Raw genomic sequence first — 20870 nt, forward strand, 5'->3', positions numbered from 1 at the left:
GAGTTGTTTATATTTGACCTTGTTCAGAGCCACATATTCTGATTAGGGCTTTTTGCTATATTTATATTATGTTAGCTACCTAATTACATAAACTGAAGTACAAGGAATTACATACGGGTCTTATAGTCCAAATTCCAATCACTTGTACTTCCTAAAGGCACAAGGAAAAGATGAGTGGAATGGGAGAATTCAGAACAATGGCCGAAGAAAAAAGCTACCCAAATCTATCTCAACGTCTTGTAGCCATTGATGCAATTAAGTTGATGCAGAACATATGATAACTGTAGGTATTTTTATTCCTCACAAAACATTCTCCATGTGAACTTTAAACCTTACAAGAACACAGATATAATTCTTACTATATTTAACGTGTGACTGTTCGTTCTGAATATTGTATTCCATAAATAAATGTAAAGTGACTATTTTAATTATCTGACATTCTTATCTGGTTGAAAGTCCACACTCTAAATATATAAAAAGGAAAATTTTCATCAACTTCCAAAGATTTATTTAGGTTGTAGATTGATTTGGAGAGCATTAGAGAAAATCAGGGTTCGATGGATTGGTCAAGTATACTTGATCAATGTCCTCCAGAGGACAGAATCTCATTGGAATATCTCAGGCAGGTATTTATGAATAAGCTGAACCCACCTGCAGGGGAGAGAATTTTGGGTATCTGAGACACAGCATGGGCTATGCAGAGGAACATCATTAAGAGCACCTGGGATATGGGTTATTGGCATGTAACAGCCCAAAAAGGCACATGTAAAATGACCCAAATATGCTTTTTCAAAAGGCAACTGCACTGACTATCCTTTTTCTCTTGAAGATGTTTTGCTTCTCACCCAAGAAGCACTTTCAGTTTGGACTGAATGGTAGAGAATGGAAGGATTTATATTTGTTTGGAAAAAGCACCTTTGGGACAACCATGACCTGAATGTCTGAGAATCTCCATGGTCATCTGCATTAAAATAAGGAGTTGTAGGATACTTTCTATTTTACTATTAACATACAGTTTTAGTGACCTAGACAAAGGAATCATAATGACACGGAAGGCAAATTTCGGCTGGTATACTTAGGAAATATGAAGGGAAGCTTTTGTAATGGAGAATATTAGGTTATTGTAGTAGGTGCATTGCTTTTAAACAACAAAGATTGTTCTCAGGCCTATAACCACAATGAATGAATCACAATCGAATAAAAATGGTGTGGGACGTTGCTTAATATTTTTAAACAGTTATAATTAAATGGAATATGAGTTCTGAATTATATGATAGCCAAATGGAGTAATACATATCTTGTAAAAGTTCTCTTAGGTCAATGTTTTACAATATAAAATTAAATCATCAGTCAAAAGGTAAATGGCAAACATTTAAATATACCTTGCAATGGATGGATGGATGGATGGATGGATGGATGGATGGATGGATGGATGGATGGATGGATGGATAGATAGATAGATAGATAGATAGATAGATAGATAGATAGATAGATAGATAGATAGAATAATAGAGCTAAAGAAAAATACTAAAATAGCAGCTATATCATAGCAGAAAGGATTAGGACAGGAAGGAAATAAGAGTTAAGATAAACACTGGATTTGCTACCACATTTCCTCTTGAGACAATTTGGGAAGGAAACCGCATCTGAATGGGGCACCACAATCATGAGTGATGCTTTGAAGCTTACCTAAAATCACATGCAGTAGTTAGTTCTGCTCCTCCACCTAGAGCTTTCCCTTGAACTAATGCAGCTGTGATTAAAGGTAACCTACATAACAGGAGAAATCAAAAAGAAACAATTCAAAAATTACAAACCTGAAAATACATATTATATAAGCAGAAATTGGCCTACTCATCTCAAATAAATTATTAAGCAATTCAAGCAAGCAATTCAAGCAGAAGACTAGCAACTGCACAAGATCTGTGGGTTGAAACCCACCCCACTAGAAATCCAGAATTGGCATCAAAAGTCTGAATGGGGCTGTACAATCCAAACCAACAAAATTAGATTATATTTTGAATTACGAAATTCCTGAGTGTGTTTGTTAAAGGAAAAAAAAACCTTCTTCATGGTTCTGTGAGGGCAATTAGATATATTAATTTTATTCAGTGTGGGGAGACAAAGACACCAATTAATTGATGTAGGATAAATGATCCCAAGAAATAATATATTTATAATATATACAAATCTTGCATTCACATTTCAATAATATTTCCTATGAGAAAACCTGTTTCTATATATATTTAGATTAAAAATCCATTCAAAGTCCATTTCATCAAATACATTCTAAATATATGCTGCAATAATGCATACATTTTCTAAACATGCTCATAATCTGATGTATTCACTAATTAATCCAAGAAAGGCTGGAAATGTGTCAGGGAGCACTTGAGCCATCCGATCAAAACACCTAGAATAAGTCTACTGAGGATTCCAGCCCATGAGTTCTAAAACGAAGTGTAAGCCAGTAGTAACCCAATAGTCACTCTTCACCACAGTCATCCCAAAACTTGTTAAATGTGCTGTTATAAGAAAGCCATTCTTTGTTATTGTTTTGTTTTAATGTAGGTTAGGGGTTTCTAGCTATGTTCTCTGAATCCCTATTAATTTGAACAGAATGTAAATACTGTGGCACAAGTAAATAAATATGAGTAGAGAATTTCCATTGTTGAAGCCTTTAGGGTAATGTTCCCCTAACCTAAATTAATTGTAAATATATCTAGAAATTAATACATTTTCCCCTGCCATTTTTAAATCACTGGAGCACAAATGGACAAAAAAATGTGACATAGCAACAGATATAAAATTCTATTTTAGATTGTTTCTGTAAATGTTCTTATTAAACCTAGTCATAGAATGAAATTAAGAATACACACTTCTCAGAAAGAAACTGGCTCAGTCCTAGACAGTGTTAAAGTAACTTTCCATTGCCAATTCAGATGGCTTTTGTCCTTGGGAGATTGAGGGTCATCTTGTTCTTTGTATATCATTGTATGTCTTGGCCAACCTTCAGCACAGCACAAAATTAATTTACTAAGCATTTTCTCCTAATTCTCTTCACTTTTATAAAAATGATAGGATTTTATAACACTCAGACAGCCAAAGTTCTGATGAATGGAGATCTAACAGAGAAGATTGAAATAAAAAAAGGAGTCAGACAGGAATGCCCCCTCTCTCCTTTGCTGTTTATATTAACGTTGAAAATTTTATTAAATGAAATTCGGAAGGACCAGGGAATAAAAGGTTTAAGACTCAAAAATGAAGAATATAAGGCCCAAGCCTATGCCGATGACTTAATATTTGTTCTAGAGGACCCATTAGAATCCAGCCTGAAATTAACTCAAAAATTAGAAGTATATGGCGAAGTGGCAGGACTAAAGATCAATAAACACAAAACAAAAATGATAACCAAGAACATGACAAAAAAGCAAGAAGAGGAAGTGGAAGTAGCAACCAGAATGCAAATAACTAAGAAAGTGAAATACTTGGGGATCTGGGTGTCGGAAAAATGTTCCACAATTAAAGACGATAATCATAATAAATTAGTCATACAAATAAAGAAAGATTTAGAAAATTGGAAAAATATTCAGTTATCACTCATGGGAGATATAGTGACAATTAAAATGAATATTTTACCAAGAATCCTATTCCTGTTGCAAGCCGCACTTATTAATCCGGGTAAAAAATTCTTTCAAGAATTAAACAAAATAACCACTAGGTTCATTTGGCAGAGACGAAAAGCGAGGATTAAACTAAAGTCAATGCAAGACAGCAAGGAGAGGGGAGGCTTAGCATTACCAAATTGGGATTTATATGCATCAGCAGTAACAATACCATTGCTGAAAGATTGGATAGAGCTAAAGAATAAAAGAATTTTGACCTTAGAAGGCCATGATCTGCAAGCAGGCTGGCATACATTCCTATGGGATGATAAAAATAAAATGCACAAATACTTTCAAAATCATTTAACCAGAACAGCGTTATTGCAAAATGGCTCAAAATAAAAAAAAATACTCAATATTTTTTATTAAGTCCATGGAAATAATAAACCTACAGCTTGTTAAAGAAATGTTCTAAGTAATGGGAATGGGATTAAATATCAAAGACTCACAAAGTTTTCCACATCTCCAGGTGACCAGATCAAAACTTTCACCAATAGCCTTTATAAAACTGAAGTCAAAAATATGATATAAAGTATAAATCAAGAGAAATATGCATCCCTGTCACCACAATAGATAGTAAAAGATGCTGAAGAGTAGAATCTACTTATGTAGGAGCCTGGAGATAACAGATGGTGGGTTAAACTCATATTTTATTCTTTGCATGTGTTCCATTCATGGATTTACGTAGGTTGCAAAAAGAAGACTTGCCAAATTTTCAAGATGACTGACTTCTACGACAGGGAAGATGGATTTGTAGAAGTTGGGTATGTACATCCCCCAACATTTCTTAGTTTCTGGAATTTGATGTCTACAAAGCAGGGCTGAAATTCAGCAAGTTCTGACAGATTGTGGAAAACCAGTAGTGGAAATTTTGAGTAGTTTGGAGAACCAGCAAATACTACCTCTGGCTGGCCCCAGAGTGGCGGGGGGGGGGGGAATGGACATTTTGCAATATCCTTCCTCCAAGAGTGGGGTGGAAATGGAGATTTTGCAATATCCTTCCCCTGCCATACCCACCAAGCCATGCCCACAGAACTGGTAGTAAAAAAAATGAATTTCATCATTGCTATAAAGGGCAAAAAAGACCCCAAATCAACAAATTCTAAAAACTCAGACATTTTTTATAGTTATTCTGTTTCCAAATATTTCTGGATTCACCAAAGTGCACCATAACATTATTAGATGATGCTGAAATTTCATATGTTTTGAGGGGGGAAATTACACAGAACAAACACTGAACATAACTACCTCATGAGCCTGGTTAAGATGTTTTGCATGAACATACACATGTTCATCCCATCCTAGAAAAACAGAGAAACAATGTATCAATAAATATTCTAATAATAAAAATGAAAGAAGCTGCTTGGTCTATTTAGTGTTCCAAGTATCTTGATTCCCAGTGAACATGCAAAGGATACATTTCTCAAACAATCTGCTCAATTTATTCATCCTTTACAGAATAATTTTTCAAGGAGACTGGGTTCTTGTGGAAAGAGAGGTATGGAGGAAGACTCCCCTTTTCTTCTCCTATTCCTATTGCAAACAATTTGAGGAAAATTGGTTATCAGAGATTCTCTATTTTTGCGTAATTAGAAGTATGTACAAAAAGTGGCACAATATCATGAAGATTTGCTAAGGCCCTGCTGTTTTTCTTTGAACTTTATTTAATAATAATAATCCTTTTTGGGGGGAAGGTGTTGGCTTTTCCCTGATTTGGTTGTTATTTTGTAATTCTACAATATTATGATCAGGATTTATTAACTTTTGCAAACTAATGTTTGATAAATTGCAGTGAAATCAAGATACTAATCTATACATTACGTAGTCTAAATATAAAAAAATACAGTTTTCAAAGAATTTCAAAACATTTTCACATTGCTATTTTTTTCTTTCTCTCTCTCTTTAAAAGAAATCCTGCACAAATAGAGACTTGATTAGAGCGAAGTCCTACCCTAGTCTGGCATTCTGTTTTCTGTATGCAATATGTTTCTACTCTTCATTGTAATATTTGATAATAGGTTTATCTCCACTCCCAGCCTGAACTCTAAGCAGCTTAGAATAGAAATCTTTATCCTAATGTAAGAACAGTCATATTATACATACTCTATCCAGCAGTCATCCTTCACCTGGTGCCCTAAAGTGCTGTGCAATCAGAATGAGGACTGTAGCCCAACTGAACAGAAAAGCACCAAATTGGGAAAGGCTGCAATATAGCTCGTTTGCAATAAGCCAAATTCCAAGCTGCAGAAAGAGTAATGAACCTATAAACTCCCTCATTAACTCCTGAAAACAACACTCCTGTCAGTGATTTCCTGTAACATTATTGCTTTATTGGCTAGCAAAATAGTCAAACAGGCCAGTAGGTCAACTGCCATGTATGATATGGGTGAGAGTTCTATGCAATATGCTTTTTTTCTCCTATGTTTCCATGTAAACTATGGCCTGATGTTAAATCCAAATTGAATATGTTATATTCTGCTCTTATCTCTGAAATGGGCAAACTATTCTGAGCATAATGGCCAAGCAGTCTACAAGTAGTTCTTGTTTAGCAACCACAGTTGGAATTGGGAGCTCTGTCGTAAAACAAAGCAGTCGATAAGTGGGAAATCATATGACTTCAACTATGCTTTCCATGCCCTTCACTCCTGTACCCTTTGGAAATCTCACATGGATGCTGGGATAATTAGAAAAAGGGAATTAATGTTTCTACAGGTAACTCCTCAAATAATAGCCATTTATTCTACAACTATTTTTTAAAAAGGGCTTATGATTGGTCAAAGTTATGACTACTGCAGCACCCATGGTCACCTCATCAAAATTAGGGTGCCTGCCACTCATTTAGGAATGCAGAATCACTTTAATTCTTGCCACTGCCTATCTCCCCTCTCTGCTATCTAAGTACTTTGGGTTCCTTGTGCTTTAGGGCCCCTGCCACCCCAGCTAACCTTCGCCATCTTCTTGCTCATGCTGCTAAGCATGTCCAGTCTGGTCCTTTCTGAGGCAAATGCAGGCCATGCCAGGCCTTCCAGAGGCCATGTGCAGCCTTGTCCAAATCATTTGCAACCTTTTCACAAGACTTTGTTCTAGTATATATAGTAACAAAGTTCCAAATTTTCTTTCAAGCTCCTTACCCATCAAACCTTAAAGGAATTTATTAATAAATTGAATGAAATGAATGAATGAAATAAATGAATGAATGAATGAATGTTTCTTGCAAGGCTCTGAAGCCTTCCACAGAGGCTGCACCTGATTTGGACAAGACCATAAGCAATTTGAAGAATGGCATAAACGGCCTTGGGAATGAGGCTTGACATGGCCAGCAGCTGCATTGCAAAATGCAGACCTTAGCCACAGTGGCAGGATGAAGAAGATGGTGACAGTTAGCTGGTATGGCAGAGAGCAGGCTGGTAGGGGTCTCGGGGTGCAGGGCAGTATGTGCAGCTGGGCCAGGGTAGCTGGGCTGGGGCTTCCTGGGGCAGTTGGAGCTTCCTGGGGTGAGGGAGGCTGCTTTGCTCCATGCTATTGGATCTTCCATGACATTTGGCAGTCATAGGGTATTATACTGCACTACTGGGCTAGATTGGGCTAGCTGAAGCTTCGAGGGGCAGCTGCTGCTTTTGGCTAGCTACTGCTTAGGGAATTTTTACAGGCCTAGAATCATAGAACACCAAAAAGTCCTTGAGCTGCAATGTATTCTCTCCTTGGCCTCCCCTTGCTTACATCGCACTGCAGCACTGCAACTCATGCCAGACCTGTTTCGGACCTCCCAAGCCCTTCCCCATACTCCTGCATACCTCCCACCCTCTGTACTCCTCACTTGGCACTCCCTCTGCTTCCCACTTAACCATCTGTGTGTCTGGACTTACGAAGGCAACCAGGGCTATTGGGATTGCCATTGCTAGATGAAATGGTCACACATGTCTCATTTTACAACTGCATTGCTTAGCGATGGAAATTCCAGTCCCAATTATGGTCACAGGTCAAGGACTACCTGCAGTTACATTCATTGGAAAGAATGTGTGTGTGTGTACATGTGTTTCAGTGAAACTTGGATGATATTAACTGCACAGTTTAATCAGTTAAGAGAGCATATTTATATTAACTCTCATATTTTGCAAACTGAGCAGTACTACAGCAGCAGGGATCAGCACAAACTGAGGCCAAGGCTCAAAGCCTCCCTAAACAAATAAGCAGAACAGATTTCTTTTTGCTCAACCCAACATTACTGCTTTCAGGAAAAACAGCACTTTTCCACATAGCTTGCAATCCGTTGTTAATTGTCACATTACAGCAGTGGGTGGAGCATTCAACAGCAAGAGTATCTTTCAGCTGTCTACATCCAAGTCCCTCATTGCTCCTGCAATTATGTAAACAAGACGGTGGCTGAATATAGTTGCAGAAAGAAAGAGGTGCTGGAAAAGAAAATTGATAAAATACCTGCTGAGTTCAAGAACAATTTCTCCCAGATTTATAGTATATGCAAAAAGGGAAAATAATCTCCAAGATATGCTTAGGGCTCTAATTTTAGAATTAACAAACCTTTACATAACTCAGAAATCAGGTTCCAATCAGTTCAATGGAGCTGAATTAAAAGTCACAGGATTACACTCTAATTTAACAGGGTAACCATGTTGTCCCATGGAGTTCCAAAATATTAAAAGCCCTACTGGCCTATCCCAGAGCTTATATTTGTTGCCAAATCCTGACTGATGTTTCCATCTTTCTTTTATCCTATCACTATAAGCAGTGGGAGAAAAACAATGTACACCAACCCAAGACATAAATCTGAATGCTTTGGGGGAAGATTAATAGTATTCTTGTTTGAAAAGCTACTCCATGCAATCTCAAAAATGAGGGGTCCTTGGTGCTCTCTCAGCTTGTTTTGATTTCTTGCAGATGTTTCATTATCCTGTCTAGGTAACATCATCAGGGCTAGATAGGGCAATGAAACATCTGCAAGAAAACAAATAAGCTCAGAGAGCACCAAGGACCCCTTGTTTCAACCCCGAGCTACAAATATTCTCCTTTATTGGAATCTCAGAAACAGCCACCAAAATTGTCTATGTCATCTTCTCTCTCATTTCAGAACACCAAGGATTGGCTGATACAGTAAGGTCTATGGAAGTTCCCACAATGGTGCGGAAGGTATTCCAAGATTCTCTTTAAGGAAAAATTATCTCTCTCTTCAGAGGGAGAGATCTCTCTTTCTCTAATTTGCTTTCTTTTCCATAAGCTGAATTGCAATTTAAGGAAAACGATCATCTTTGACAGCTTGGGAAATCAATCATTTGATATGCAGAGTTTTATATTTCTGAATGGCATGAGATATTAAACTAAGTCTGTCTGTCTATCATGCATCTTATCTATCTATCTATCTATCTATCTATCTATCTATCTATCTATCTATCTATCTATCTACCTACCTACCTACCTACCTACCTACCTACCTACCTACCTACCTACCTACCTATCTACCAACCATCTACCTCTTTCTATCCAAATTAAATACACTGAAGAAAAAGGGGAATAAACATTTGCAAATTGCCATTTGTTTCTGGTATGCCAACTGCAAACTTAGCACCAAACACAAAATTAGGGCAATTTTTATATTCTGTTATTATTACTTTTTGCAGAACTATGGTTCAAGGCCAACTTTCTTTAAAGGAAAAAAATGTGTCCAAAGTTTAAGGTCTGTATTATAAATTAATTTCTGCCATCACTTGCCTGAGAGCTGGAAAGTGCTCTCACTGCGTTCAGATCAGATCCTGAGCAAAAAGTATTTCCTGCACCACGGATAATAAGTCCTTTCCCATCTTTCCAATCTTCTAGTACAGTAATTCTCTCCTGTAGTTCTATCATCATTGTTCCTGCCGTTAAGAGAAAAAAAAAGCAGTTTAATAACATCTTTAGGGTACAGCTTATAACAGCAATTGAATATAAATTTTCAATTTATCCTTTGATAAATGCAATTATTATTCCTGGGAAGGAAAGTTGCAAGGCAAAGTTTAAATCAAAGGGACAGAGGAGATAGGAGAGCTTGTCCACCAAAGCACTATAACTGTCGGCTACATCCACACATCAAAAAACATACTGCCAGCAGCAAATGACACTGCTGAGATCTTAGTATGAAAAACAGATGCTCTTGCAAACTCCAGAAAGTTTGTGAGTGTGTGTGTAAGAGAGACAGAGAGACAGACACAGAGGGAGAGGGAGGGGGGGAGAGAGAAACTGTACTCTGTTCAAGTTCAAGTCAGAATGCCACCATACAACTGAGTGATTTTCCCTCCATAATTGATAGGTGTCACTTTTCACATTTAAGTTTGCCTGCTGTCAGACTTTATTATTACCTGTAAATGCATTCATAAACCTTGGATTGTTCAGTGTAAGTACTCCAATCCCATCATCTTCTTTGGACAGGTTGACAGAGCCACCCATAAACTGCTGAAGCTTTTTCTTTATTTCATCTTCTTCAAAACCATGAGTATTGTTATACAGACACAGCATTCTTGGCTGGAACAATCTGCTCTTGGGAATCCTGTGGAAATTCTTCCATAATAAAGTATTCATGTCTGAAAAAGAATACATGGGCAGTGGCAATCTTGTGTATCTCAAATGTATCTCCAAATCAAGCAACTTGATCTGCTGAAGAAAACCAACATCCCCTTCAATTTAATAAGAAGATCCTAGATACCGTGAACAAAGAAGTAACAGAAACTGCCATTTCATTTCAATTTCCCTGAGGCTGGTGATTGGAGCTACTGAGAGACAAAGAGTAGTAGCCCCCGTGCCTAACGGTGCGCGATCATATATCTATAAACCAAAATAGCAATAATACATTCTGGATTAGTGCGCTTGAGATTGTGATTTTATTTTATTTCAAAATGACTGGCTTGGTTCAATGTAATAGCTGTTTTGCACCTGTCTTCCGCAGTACTCTTTTCAAATTTGGATACTGTCCCCTTTGTAAACAAATTATTAGTCTACATAGACAGATTACCTATCTAGAATCTCTAATCTGTGTTCTCCAAGCAGAAATTAGATGCTCAATTCGGCCATTCTACACTATGGAGATGCCATGCTATCAGCCCCCTCTACTGCAAAGATCCTGCAGGAGAAGAGCAGTCAACAACCGTGGGATCTGGCAGGGTGAGAGCTGTGAACCATAAACACAAAGCATAACAGATATAGCGCCCTTGCTGACCTTAATGGGGACACTAAAGAGACAGGTCAAAGTAGTTGTGATAATGATGACTCAAATAAGCAGGGGATCGTGGTCCAAAATGTAGAACTTTCTTTGGAAAGGTGAAATGGGGACCCAGGTATCACACATCAGTCACACAAGAAGCTCAAGGTATGTAAAAAGAGAAGTCACCTTCTGGTTGGTGATTCAATCGTAAGTGGTGTAAATTTAGGAAAGGATATGGATGTTTTAAAAGAGGTCAGGTGTCTTCCAGATGCTACTGCCAGCAGAGACAAGAGGCGTATTCTTAAGATAGTCAAGAATGCAAGTAAGGACTGTGACGTTGATGCTATTATACATCTTGGCACAAATGATCTGTCCCAAAAAGATGTACTTTCTGTGAAGAATGATTTCCAGAGCTTGGGGTATGAACTTAGTAGTGTAGGTTGTAGACTTATCTTTTCAGAGGTTTTACCAGTATATAAGGAACAAAAACGGAAGGGCCAGCATGTAGCAGAGTTTAATGTGTGGTTAAAGGAGTGGTGAAAAAAGGAAGGCTTTGGTTTTATTAGTCATGATGCCTGCAGTTGGTCCAATGAAAAACTGTACAAAAGAGATGGTTTGCACCCATCCAAGAAAGGGACTGAGTTACTTGGCATTAAATTCACAGATTTTCTGGATAAACATTTAAACTGAACAGTGGGGACAGAGAATTAATTGATACAGAACATTTCTGTCCCCAGCAATCTAAAACTCATAGGGTTATCAGTGCATGTAACATAGATGTTTGTGCAGGTACGATTATCACTCCTGCTGTCAAGCAAAACCAAGCATTTAATAGTGAGTGCCATACCATGTGCATGAATCGTACAAGTGGCAAGAAAATAGGGGCAATCAGGTATAACACAGGTTATGTAGACAGTAAACACAGGGTCAATCAAAATGGACTCAAATGTCTATACACCAATGCAGAGAGTATGAGGAATAAACAGGGTAAATTAGAAATTCAAGTAAATGAAGGCAGATACGATATTGTTGCCATTACAGAAACTTGGTGGGATGAAACCCACAAATGGAATATACAGCTAGAAGAATTTAAATTATTTAAAATAAATAGACCAAATAAAAGAGGAGGTGGAGTTGCACTATATATAATAACTACATCTCTACAGAAATAGAGCACAACAATGACGAGAACTATCTTGAATGCATTTGGGTCAATATTAAAGGTTGGGGGAAAATGACACTGCCATAGGTCTATACTACAGGCCACCCAACCAAGCAGAGAAAATAGATGAACTTTCTGCTAGTCAGCTAACTAAGGTATGTAGGAAGCACACCACAATAGTAATGGGGGATTTTAGCTACCTCAACATCAATTGGGAAACAAACTCTGCACCAAGTGGAAGATCCAACAGGTTCCTAACGAACCTAGCAGACAACTTTGTTTCCCAAAGTAGATAAGGGAACAAGGGGATCAGCCATATTAGACTTAATTCTCACTAACAGAGAGAAATGATAGAAGGTGTTGAAGCCACAGGAACCCCGGGGGCAAGTGACCATGCAATATTGAAATTCAACATTATGCAAACATAAGTAGTAGAACAAAGTCAAACTAGAGTCTTGGATTTTAAGAGAGCTAATTTCAATAAACTTAGAGAGAGTTTGGGAAGAATTCCATGGATGAGAATCCTCAAGGGGAAAACAACTCAAGAAGCTTGGGGAATTTTGAAAAATGAGATTACAAAAGCTCAGTCTAGCACAATACCAATGAAGAAGAAAAATAACAGTTCCCAAAAGAAACCAGCATGGCTGCATAAAGAACTCTCTGACAAATTGAAAGATAAAAAAATTTAAGTATAAAAAGTGGAAAGAGGGGGACATAACTAAGGCAGAATATCAGCAAATAGCCCGAGCCTGTAAAGATGAAGTAAGGAAAGCTAAGGCTCACAATGAAGAAAGGCTTGCCACAAAAGTAAAAAAAAAATAACAAAAAAGCTTCTTCCAACATGTTAAAAAACAAGAAAAAAAGTCAAGGAAACAATTGGTCCATTGCTGGGAGAAAGTGGCAAGAAGTTGAAAAGCAACATGGAGAAAACAGAACTATTTAACTCATTTTTTGCATCTGTCTTTACACAAAGGGATAAAACAGTCCAACCTATCAAAAACAACACCACAAAAATCAGATTAGGAACACAAATTAAAATAGAGAAGAAAATGGTAAGTGAGCACCTGTCTACCCTAGATGAGTACAAATCATCAGGACCAGATGGATTATACCCCAAGGTTCTGAAGGAACTGGCAGATGAGATCTCAGAACCACTGAACTATATCTTTCAGAGATCCTGAAGCACCGGGGAACTGCCAGAGGACTGGAAAAGAGCTGATGTGGTTTCGATCTTCAAAAAAGGGGAAAAAAATAGATCCAGGAAACTATAGACCTATCAGCCTGACTTCAATACCAGGAAAGATTCTGGAAAAGATAATCAAGCAACAAATTAGCGAACACCTAGAAGTAAACAAAGTAATAGCCAAAAGCCAACATGGGTTTGTCAAAAACAGATCATGCCAGACTAATCTTATTGCATTCTTTGACAAAGTGACAAAATTAGTGGACCAGAGGAATGCCCTCGATATAGTTTACTTGGACTTCAGTAAGGCATTTAATAAGGTAGACCATAACCTACCACTAGATAAAGTAGAAGAATGTCTGTTGGACAGCATCACCACCAGATTCGTAACTGGCTAACCAACCACACTCAACATGTAGTCCTCAATGGAACTGCATCTACATGGAGGGAAGTATGCAGTGGAGTACCTCAAGGCTCTGTTTTAGGCCCAGTACTCTTCAACATCTTCAACAATGATTTGGATGAGGGAATAAATGGGGAACTAATCAAATTTGCAGATGACACCAAGCTGGCAGGAATAGCCTACACTCCAGAAGACAGGCTTAAAATACAGAAGGATCTTGACAAACTTGAACATTGGGCACTATCTAATAAAATGAAATTCAATGGTGAAAAGAGTAAGGTTCTATATTTAGGCAAGAAAAACGAAATGCACAGGTATAGTATAGGTGGTACCTTGCTCAATAGTAGTAATTGTGAGAGGGATCTTGGAGTCCTAGTGGACAACCATTTAAATATGAGCCAGCAGTGTGCAGCAGCTGCCAAAAAAGTCAACACAGTTCTAGGCTACATAAACAGAGGGATCAAGATCAGATGAGATGTTAATACAACTTTATAATGCCTTGGTAAGGCCACATTTGGAATACTACATTCAGTATTGGTCGCCACAATGTAGAAAAGATGTGGAGACTCTAGAAAGAGTACAGAGAAGAGCAACAGAGATGATTATGGGACTGGAGACTAAAACATATAAAGAACGGTTGCAGGAACTGGGTATGTCTTGTTTAATGAAAAGAAGGACTGGGGAGACATGATAGCAGTGTTCCAATATCTCACGGTTGCCACAAAGAAGAGGGAGTCAAACTATTCTCCAAGGCACCTGAAGATAGAACAAGAAGCAATGGGTGGAAACTAATCAAGGAGAGAAGCAACTTAGAACTGAGAAGAAATTTCCTGACAGTTAGAACAATTAATCAGTGGAACAGCTTGCCTCCAGAAGTTGTGAATGCCCCAACACTGGAAGTCTTAAGAAGATGTTGGACAGCCATTTGTCTGAAACGGTATAGGGTTTCCTGCCTAGGCAGGGAATTGGACTAGAAGACCTCCAAGGTCCCTTGCTATTTTCATATGCCCCTGTGCAGGGAAGATGGCTGCTTGAGCTCGCCGCTCAGGTTTGAAGAGAGAAAATTTTGCTTAGTTAAGCCTCTGCCAACTGCCAGCTCTGGGGATAAGTGGAGCCAGGGTGAGGAAGATCTAAGACGCTCTCGGAGGTTTATTTGTCATCTAGAGAGACGCTCCCCAGGCGGCTTTGGGTGATTCTCGGCGTCGTTGGACGAGCCGTCGGACGGCTCTTCAGGTGGCGCCCCCCCTCCTCCTCTTGAACGGTGTTTTTTTCAAGTAAAATCTAAGACGCTTTCGGAGGTTTGTTTGTCATCTGGAGAGACGCTCCCCAGGCGGCTCTGGGCTTTGGCAATCTTTGGCGTCATTGGATGGCCCTCAGGCGGTGCCCCCCTCCTCCTCACGAACGGCAGTTTTTCAACGTGGAGTGGCGTTCTGTCTCAGGGGTTGGCGTTTGCCTAGAGGGGCATTGTGCTGGGTGCTTAGACTGTTTTTGGCGGTGTTGGGTGGTGGCGTGCGGCCTTTGAGCGGCACCCCCCCTCTTTTCCCCGCGGACGGCAAATTCCCAACTGATGGCACTCTCAGCTTGAATTTAGATTGAACTCGGATTGCTACGGCCTGCTTTTCTTCTTGGTGAGATGCCGTTGAGCCCTGCCACCGCCTTGGGGGGGTTGGTAGTCAAGCGCTAACTTAAGTGCACCCCCCCACACACCCTTTCCATCATGGCTTTTCTGACTCGGACTCTGATCACCATTGCTGCGGATTGATTGCTGGGATTCCGGCTTCTGTGGCTGGCCCTCCTGACTCCCCCTGTTATTGCTGCTGTCATCCGTGATTAACCCCAGGCATGCCTCTCTAGACGACACTGCCCCCTGGCTGTCTTCCATCTTGATCATTCCCACTTTCTCCTCGCCTCTAAGACCACCATTTTGGAAAGAACTGGACGCATGAGATTAATCCGCTTGTCACCTTTCCATCGCCATAAACCCTTAATTTAACAACACGGACACGGGGGTTTCCCCCTCACCATTTTTGGCTGCTGCGATTTGGCCATGGAGTCCTTAGTCCTCCCTTTCCGCCGAGAGTTCTGCATGCCATACTGTATTTACAATCTTCACAGGAAGGGAAAGCGGAGGACGAAGAGGACGTGGGCAGGGAGTTTGTCCCCTCCCCTCCGTCCGGCGTCAACGTAAAGACATTCTTCTCTTATATTACTACGAACTTTATCTATTTAAAAACTGCGCTCAACCGCTTGGTGGTTCCAGAATGGCGCCCATCTTGTTGCTGAGTGAAGGAGTGTTTGTAGGTATGGATGGTTGAGAGAATGTTCCCACGTGTTTTTAAACTTAAATTTTTAAATTTTCTATTTTTATTCTGTATCATTGTATATTTTAATATTTTATTATTAGTGGGGTATGTGTGCGGAGAATGTCTGGTCGGTATGCATGAGGGGATCGAGAGTGTGGCCCGGAGCCCCCTCCACTGAGTGCAGAAGCAGAAGTGGATGGGGGCCCGGTTCCGCCTCTCATCCCAGAGTGTATGATATGAATGGCCTGCTGGGGAGAACCGGGGCCATGGGAGGGGAGAGAGGGTCTATGGCTGCGGGGACGGGACGGAGCATCCCAGTCATAGTTGGGAGAGGCAGGCACGACGGGAGTTTCAGGGTGGGCCATTACCGGGGAAGGAGGGCTCGCTATGTCACAGGGATCCCTCGTTCCGGCCCTCAAAACTCAACCCTAGGACTAGATGGCAAGAGATGCCAGGGCCCAGGCCTCAGGCTGCTGCTGCTAAATGCTAAGTCTGTGATTCAGAAAGCTCCCCTCATCCAGGACTTAATATTAGACGAGGGGGCAGACCTGGCATGTATTACTGAGACCTGGCTGGGCCATGAGGGAGGAGTCCCCCTCTCAGAAATGTGCCCAGAAGGGTTTCAGGTGCTGCACCAACCTCCTTGCCTCCATCAGTAAGGGGTGGGGGAGTGGCTGTTGTCATCCGAAAATCATTAGCACCTCGTAGGATCCCTGCTCCAGAGACTGTAGGGTGTGAGTCCCTGCTGGTGAAGCTGGACTTTGGGGGTCAAGTGGCCTTGTTGTTAACGTACCTACCTCCCAGCTGCATTGCAACAACCCTGCCTTCGCTCCTGGAGTCAGTAGCCGGTTTGGCGGTTGAGTTCCCCAGACTTATAGTACTGGGGGACTTTAAACTGCCATCTCTCTGCGAACGCTCTGATGGGGCGCAGGAGTTCATGGCTTCCATGACAGCCATGGGCTTGATCCAGGTAATTCAGGGTCCGACTCATACAGCGGGACATACTCTTGACCTTGTGTTTCTCTCGGAGCAGTGGAGAGGTGATCTGGAATTGAAGGGCATAAAGATCTTGCCCTTGTCATGGTCAGATCACTTCCTACTGAGGCTTGATTTTCTGAAACTACTCCCCCACTGCAGGGAGGGGGAACCAATTAAATGGTTCCGCCCCAGGTGCCTGATGGATCCTTTGAGATTTCAGACGGAGCTTGGGGAATTACCTGACTCCCTTGCCCACAGTCAGACAGAGTCCTTGGTTGCTGCTTGGAACAAGGCGGCGGCTGGGGCACTAGATCGGATTGCGCCTTTGCGGCCTCTCCACGGCAGTGGATCCAGGAGGGCCCCTTGGTTTACCGAGGAACTCCGGGAGATGAAGCGCCAAAAGAGATGCCTAGAGAGACGCTGGAGGGCCAGTAAATCCGAATCTGACTGAACACAATTAAGAGCCTTCATTAGGACTTATCTAATGGCAATTCGGGCGGCTAAATGTTCGCACTTCTCCGCTCTCATTGCGTCCTCAGAATCACGCCTGGCCGCCCTGTTTAGGATAACCCACTCCCTCCTGAAAGGGAGGAATGCGGGCAAACCCTTGCAGGGAAGAGCCGAGGAATTTGTTCAGTTTCTGTCGGACAAAATCGCTCAGATTCGGACGGACCTGGACTCCACTTGGACAGTACCTGCTGAGATGCCGAGAGTGGGCCTTGATCGGATTTCCTGGAGCGAGTTCCAGCTCACTACTCCTGAGGAAGTGGACAAGGCCATGGGAGCTGTAAGTACCTCCACCTGTTTACTGGACCTGTGTCCCTCCTGGGTGGTTTCGACCAGCAGGGAGGTCACACGAGGCTGGCTCCAGAGGATTGTTAATACCTCTCTTCAGGAGGGATCTTTCCCGCTGCCCCTAAAGGACGCGGTGGTAAGACCCCTCCTTAAGAAGCCTTCTCTGGACCCAGCTATTCTTAACAACTATCGTCCAGTGTCCAACCTCCCCTTTGTTGGGAAGGTTGTCGAGAAGGTGGTGGCCTGTCAGCTCCGACGGACCTTGGATGAAGCTGATTATCTAGATCCCTTTCAGTCGGGTTTCAGGCCTGGTTACTCCACGGAAACTGCTTTGGTCGCGCTGACCGATCTCTGGCCGGCCAGGGATAGAGGACATTCCTCTATCCTGGTGCTTCTTGACCTCTCAGCGGCCTTCGATACCATCGACCATAGGCCCCTAAAATACGGGGTGCCTCAGGACTCGGTCCTGTCCCCCATCCTATTTAACATCTACATGAAGCCGCTGGGTGAGATCATTCGTCGGCACAGGATCAAATATCATCTATATGCGGACGATACCCAGTTGTATCTGTCCGCCCCGTGCCAACTCAGCGAAGCGGTAGAAGTGTTGTGCCAGTGCCTGGAGGCTGTTAGGGTCTGGATGGGAGTAAACAAGCTGGCACTCAATCCCGACAAGACCGAGTGGCTGTTGATGTTGCCCCCCAAGAACGGACCAGATATTCCATCTCTTATCCTGGGGGGGGGGAAAAACCCTTCGCCCCCTCAGAGAGGGTCCGCAACTTGGGTGTCCTCCTGGATCCTCAACTGACATTAGAATACAATCTGTCGGCTGTGACCAGGGGGGCTTTTGCCCAGGTTCGCCTGGTGCACCAGTTGCGGCCCTACCTGGACCGGGAGGCACTTCAAATGGTCACTCGTGTTCTCGTCACCTCTAGGCTTGATTACTGTAATGCGCTTTACTTGGGGCTGCCCCTGAAGAGTGTCCGGAGACTACAATTGGTCCAGAAGGCAGCCGCGCGAGTGATATCGGGTGTACCTAGGTACACCCATGTTACACTATCCTCCGCGAGCTGCACTGGCTTCCCATCAGTCTCTGAATGCGCTTCAAGGTGCTGGTCGTTACCTTTAAAGCCCTACATGGCTTAGGACCTGGATACCTACGGGACCGCCTCCTGCCACATACCTCCCAACGACCTATAAGATCCCACAGATTGGGCCTCCTTTGGGTACCATCGATCGGGCAATGCCGGTTGGCGACTACTCGAGGGAGGTCTTTCTCGGTAGCTGCTCCAGCCCTGTAGAATGATCTCCCCGCAGAGATCCGGACCTTTCCCACTCTCTCGGCTTTCCGTAAGGCCACTAAAACCTGGCTGTTCCAGCAGGCCTGGGGCTGTTGACCCCAAAATATGGTCCAGCCCCACTTGGAATGCAATGCATGGTGTGTTTTTAAGTCTATCTTTTCTTTTTTTCTATGCCTTTTGATTTAATTGTATTGTGAGCCGCCCAGAGTCCTACGGGATTGGGCGGCATACAAGTGTTATTAAACTTTGAAACTTTGAAACCTTCCAACTCTGCTATTGGTACAAACTTTCCAACTCTGCTATTGGTACAAACTAATAGGGAGGACTGATTAGGGGAGAAACAAGGACTCTCTTCTACGTAGGCTAAGAATAAACATGCTAGGAATAGGTAGGTTTCTGAGTTCTTGGTTACCAATAATGGACCAGCTTTTACACTGTGGCTGCCCTTGTTATCAGTTTCATCAGACTCAGTCCTATCAGAGCAGATGAGGTCAACCCCTGTCTGGCTGCTATCTCCACTTCTATGACGAAGGACTAAGGGAAAGCCCTTTAATCCATACAATCAAGAAAAATCTATATAGGAACCCTCAGTATACTGAGGGCATGGAAGTGCAATCAGCTTTAATAACTCCAGACTTGACCTCTGTGTGAATTCTTTTTACAGAGAGCTATATACAATTGATAATTTTATATGCGAACACTTGTTTTTGTTTAATGTTTAAACTTCAGGTGTAAATTCCCCCATGGTGGCTCAAACCCACCCATGTAGTTTTGTCACCATGGCTGGACCAAAGCTGGCTGAAATCCCACTTTTACAGTAGATGAAACTGTTGTGACTATTTTCTCTGTTGTGCTTCCTGTCCCCATTGCTTTCCAGAAGGTCCTGAGTCTTAGGTGGAATGCTTCAACCTGTAGAACTGGCTGCTCAGATACAGTATGTCTTCCCTGCTGTCAAATACTTTCTATTATCCACAAACCTGGATCAGAGAGACTGCACTGGCTCTGACAGGGACAGGTCAGACCCCTGTTTGAACTCAGCAGAAGCTACCCAGATACATTATTTTCATTGTTTTTTATTTATTTAAACTATTTATATGGCTCTCTTTCTCACTACTTTGATTCTGAGGGTTAACAAATATATCATTCCATCTTACAATGAATGAGGAACTACAGAAAATGACATTCCATGCACTTTTGGTGTGCTGGCCACGTGATCACCAGAAATTGTCTGTAGAAAATGCTGGCTCCCTTAGCCAAGAAATGGAGATGAACGCCATGCCTTAGAGTCAGACACAACTGACAAGAGTAATCTTTATCATCACTTTTACAGCAAACCAACCAAGGGTGTTTACCATCCTGGCCCAAATGCCTGTGGAACAACCAAAGGTTTAGCAATGTCACAGACATCACAATCTTTAGAAGTATGTTGTTCCACAGGCAAGTACCATGGCAAGGAAGATACGTCTCCCAGATCCCACAAAATGATATGGAACAACTAAAACCTTTACTAGGCTGAAGACACTTAAGCATTACTTTCCCTCTGTCAACATGGAGATCCTTCTTATACCTAAAGCATTTGGAGCTAGGCTACTTCTGACTCCTGTCATAACCATCATTTCTACCATGAGAAACTCTAGCTTGCAACATTAATTCTATGCATCATACTTATAAAGGAATCCAAGCTGACTAGTCAATTGCAGGAACATGCTATTCATGTAGGTAGAATCCAGTCAAAAGGAGTACACAAAACATGTTAGGCTAAATCTAGTCAGAAGCCTTCTTGATTTAGGACGAGTTCAAAATTATCTGAATCAAGAGTTCAGAAATCAGAATTGTGAATGTGTCCATTTGTCTTCCTCTGGCTGAAGTTTTTCCCAATATTTAAATAACATGA

The 20870-nt window shown here is 41.6% G+C and overlaps 1 protein-coding gene across 4 annotated transcripts in view; it reads right to left on the reverse strand.

The window, feature by feature from the left end:
- ECHDC1 (ethylmalonyl-CoA decarboxylase 1) overlaps positions 1 to 20870 on the reverse strand; it is a 47623-nt gene that overhangs the window by 15188 nt on the left and 11565 nt on the right. For 3 of the 4 annotated variants that reach the window (XM_032215805.1, XM_032215806.1, XM_032215804.1), the window contains exons 2-5: positions 10013 to 10234; positions 9390 to 9532; positions 4914 to 4966; positions 1690 to 1770 (exon numbers count right to left, since the gene is read on the reverse strand). In XM_032215805.1, coding sequence (XP_032071696.1) covers positions 1690 to 1770; positions 4914 to 4966; positions 9390 to 9532; positions 10013 to 10232 — 497 coding nt within the window. In that variant the 5' untranslated portion in view covers positions 10233 to 10234. The remainder of the gene's footprint in view (positions 1 to 1689; positions 1771 to 4913; positions 4967 to 9389; positions 9533 to 10012; positions 10235 to 20870) is intronic. The other variant, XM_032215807.1, reaches the window with a different exon arrangement.

Source organism: Thamnophis elegans, chromosome 4 (genome assembly GCF_009769535.1).
Source record: "Thamnophis elegans isolate rThaEle1 chromosome 4, rThaEle1.pri, whole genome shotgun sequence".
Lineage (NCBI taxonomy): Eukaryota > Metazoa > Chordata > Lepidosauria > Squamata > Colubridae > Thamnophis > Thamnophis elegans.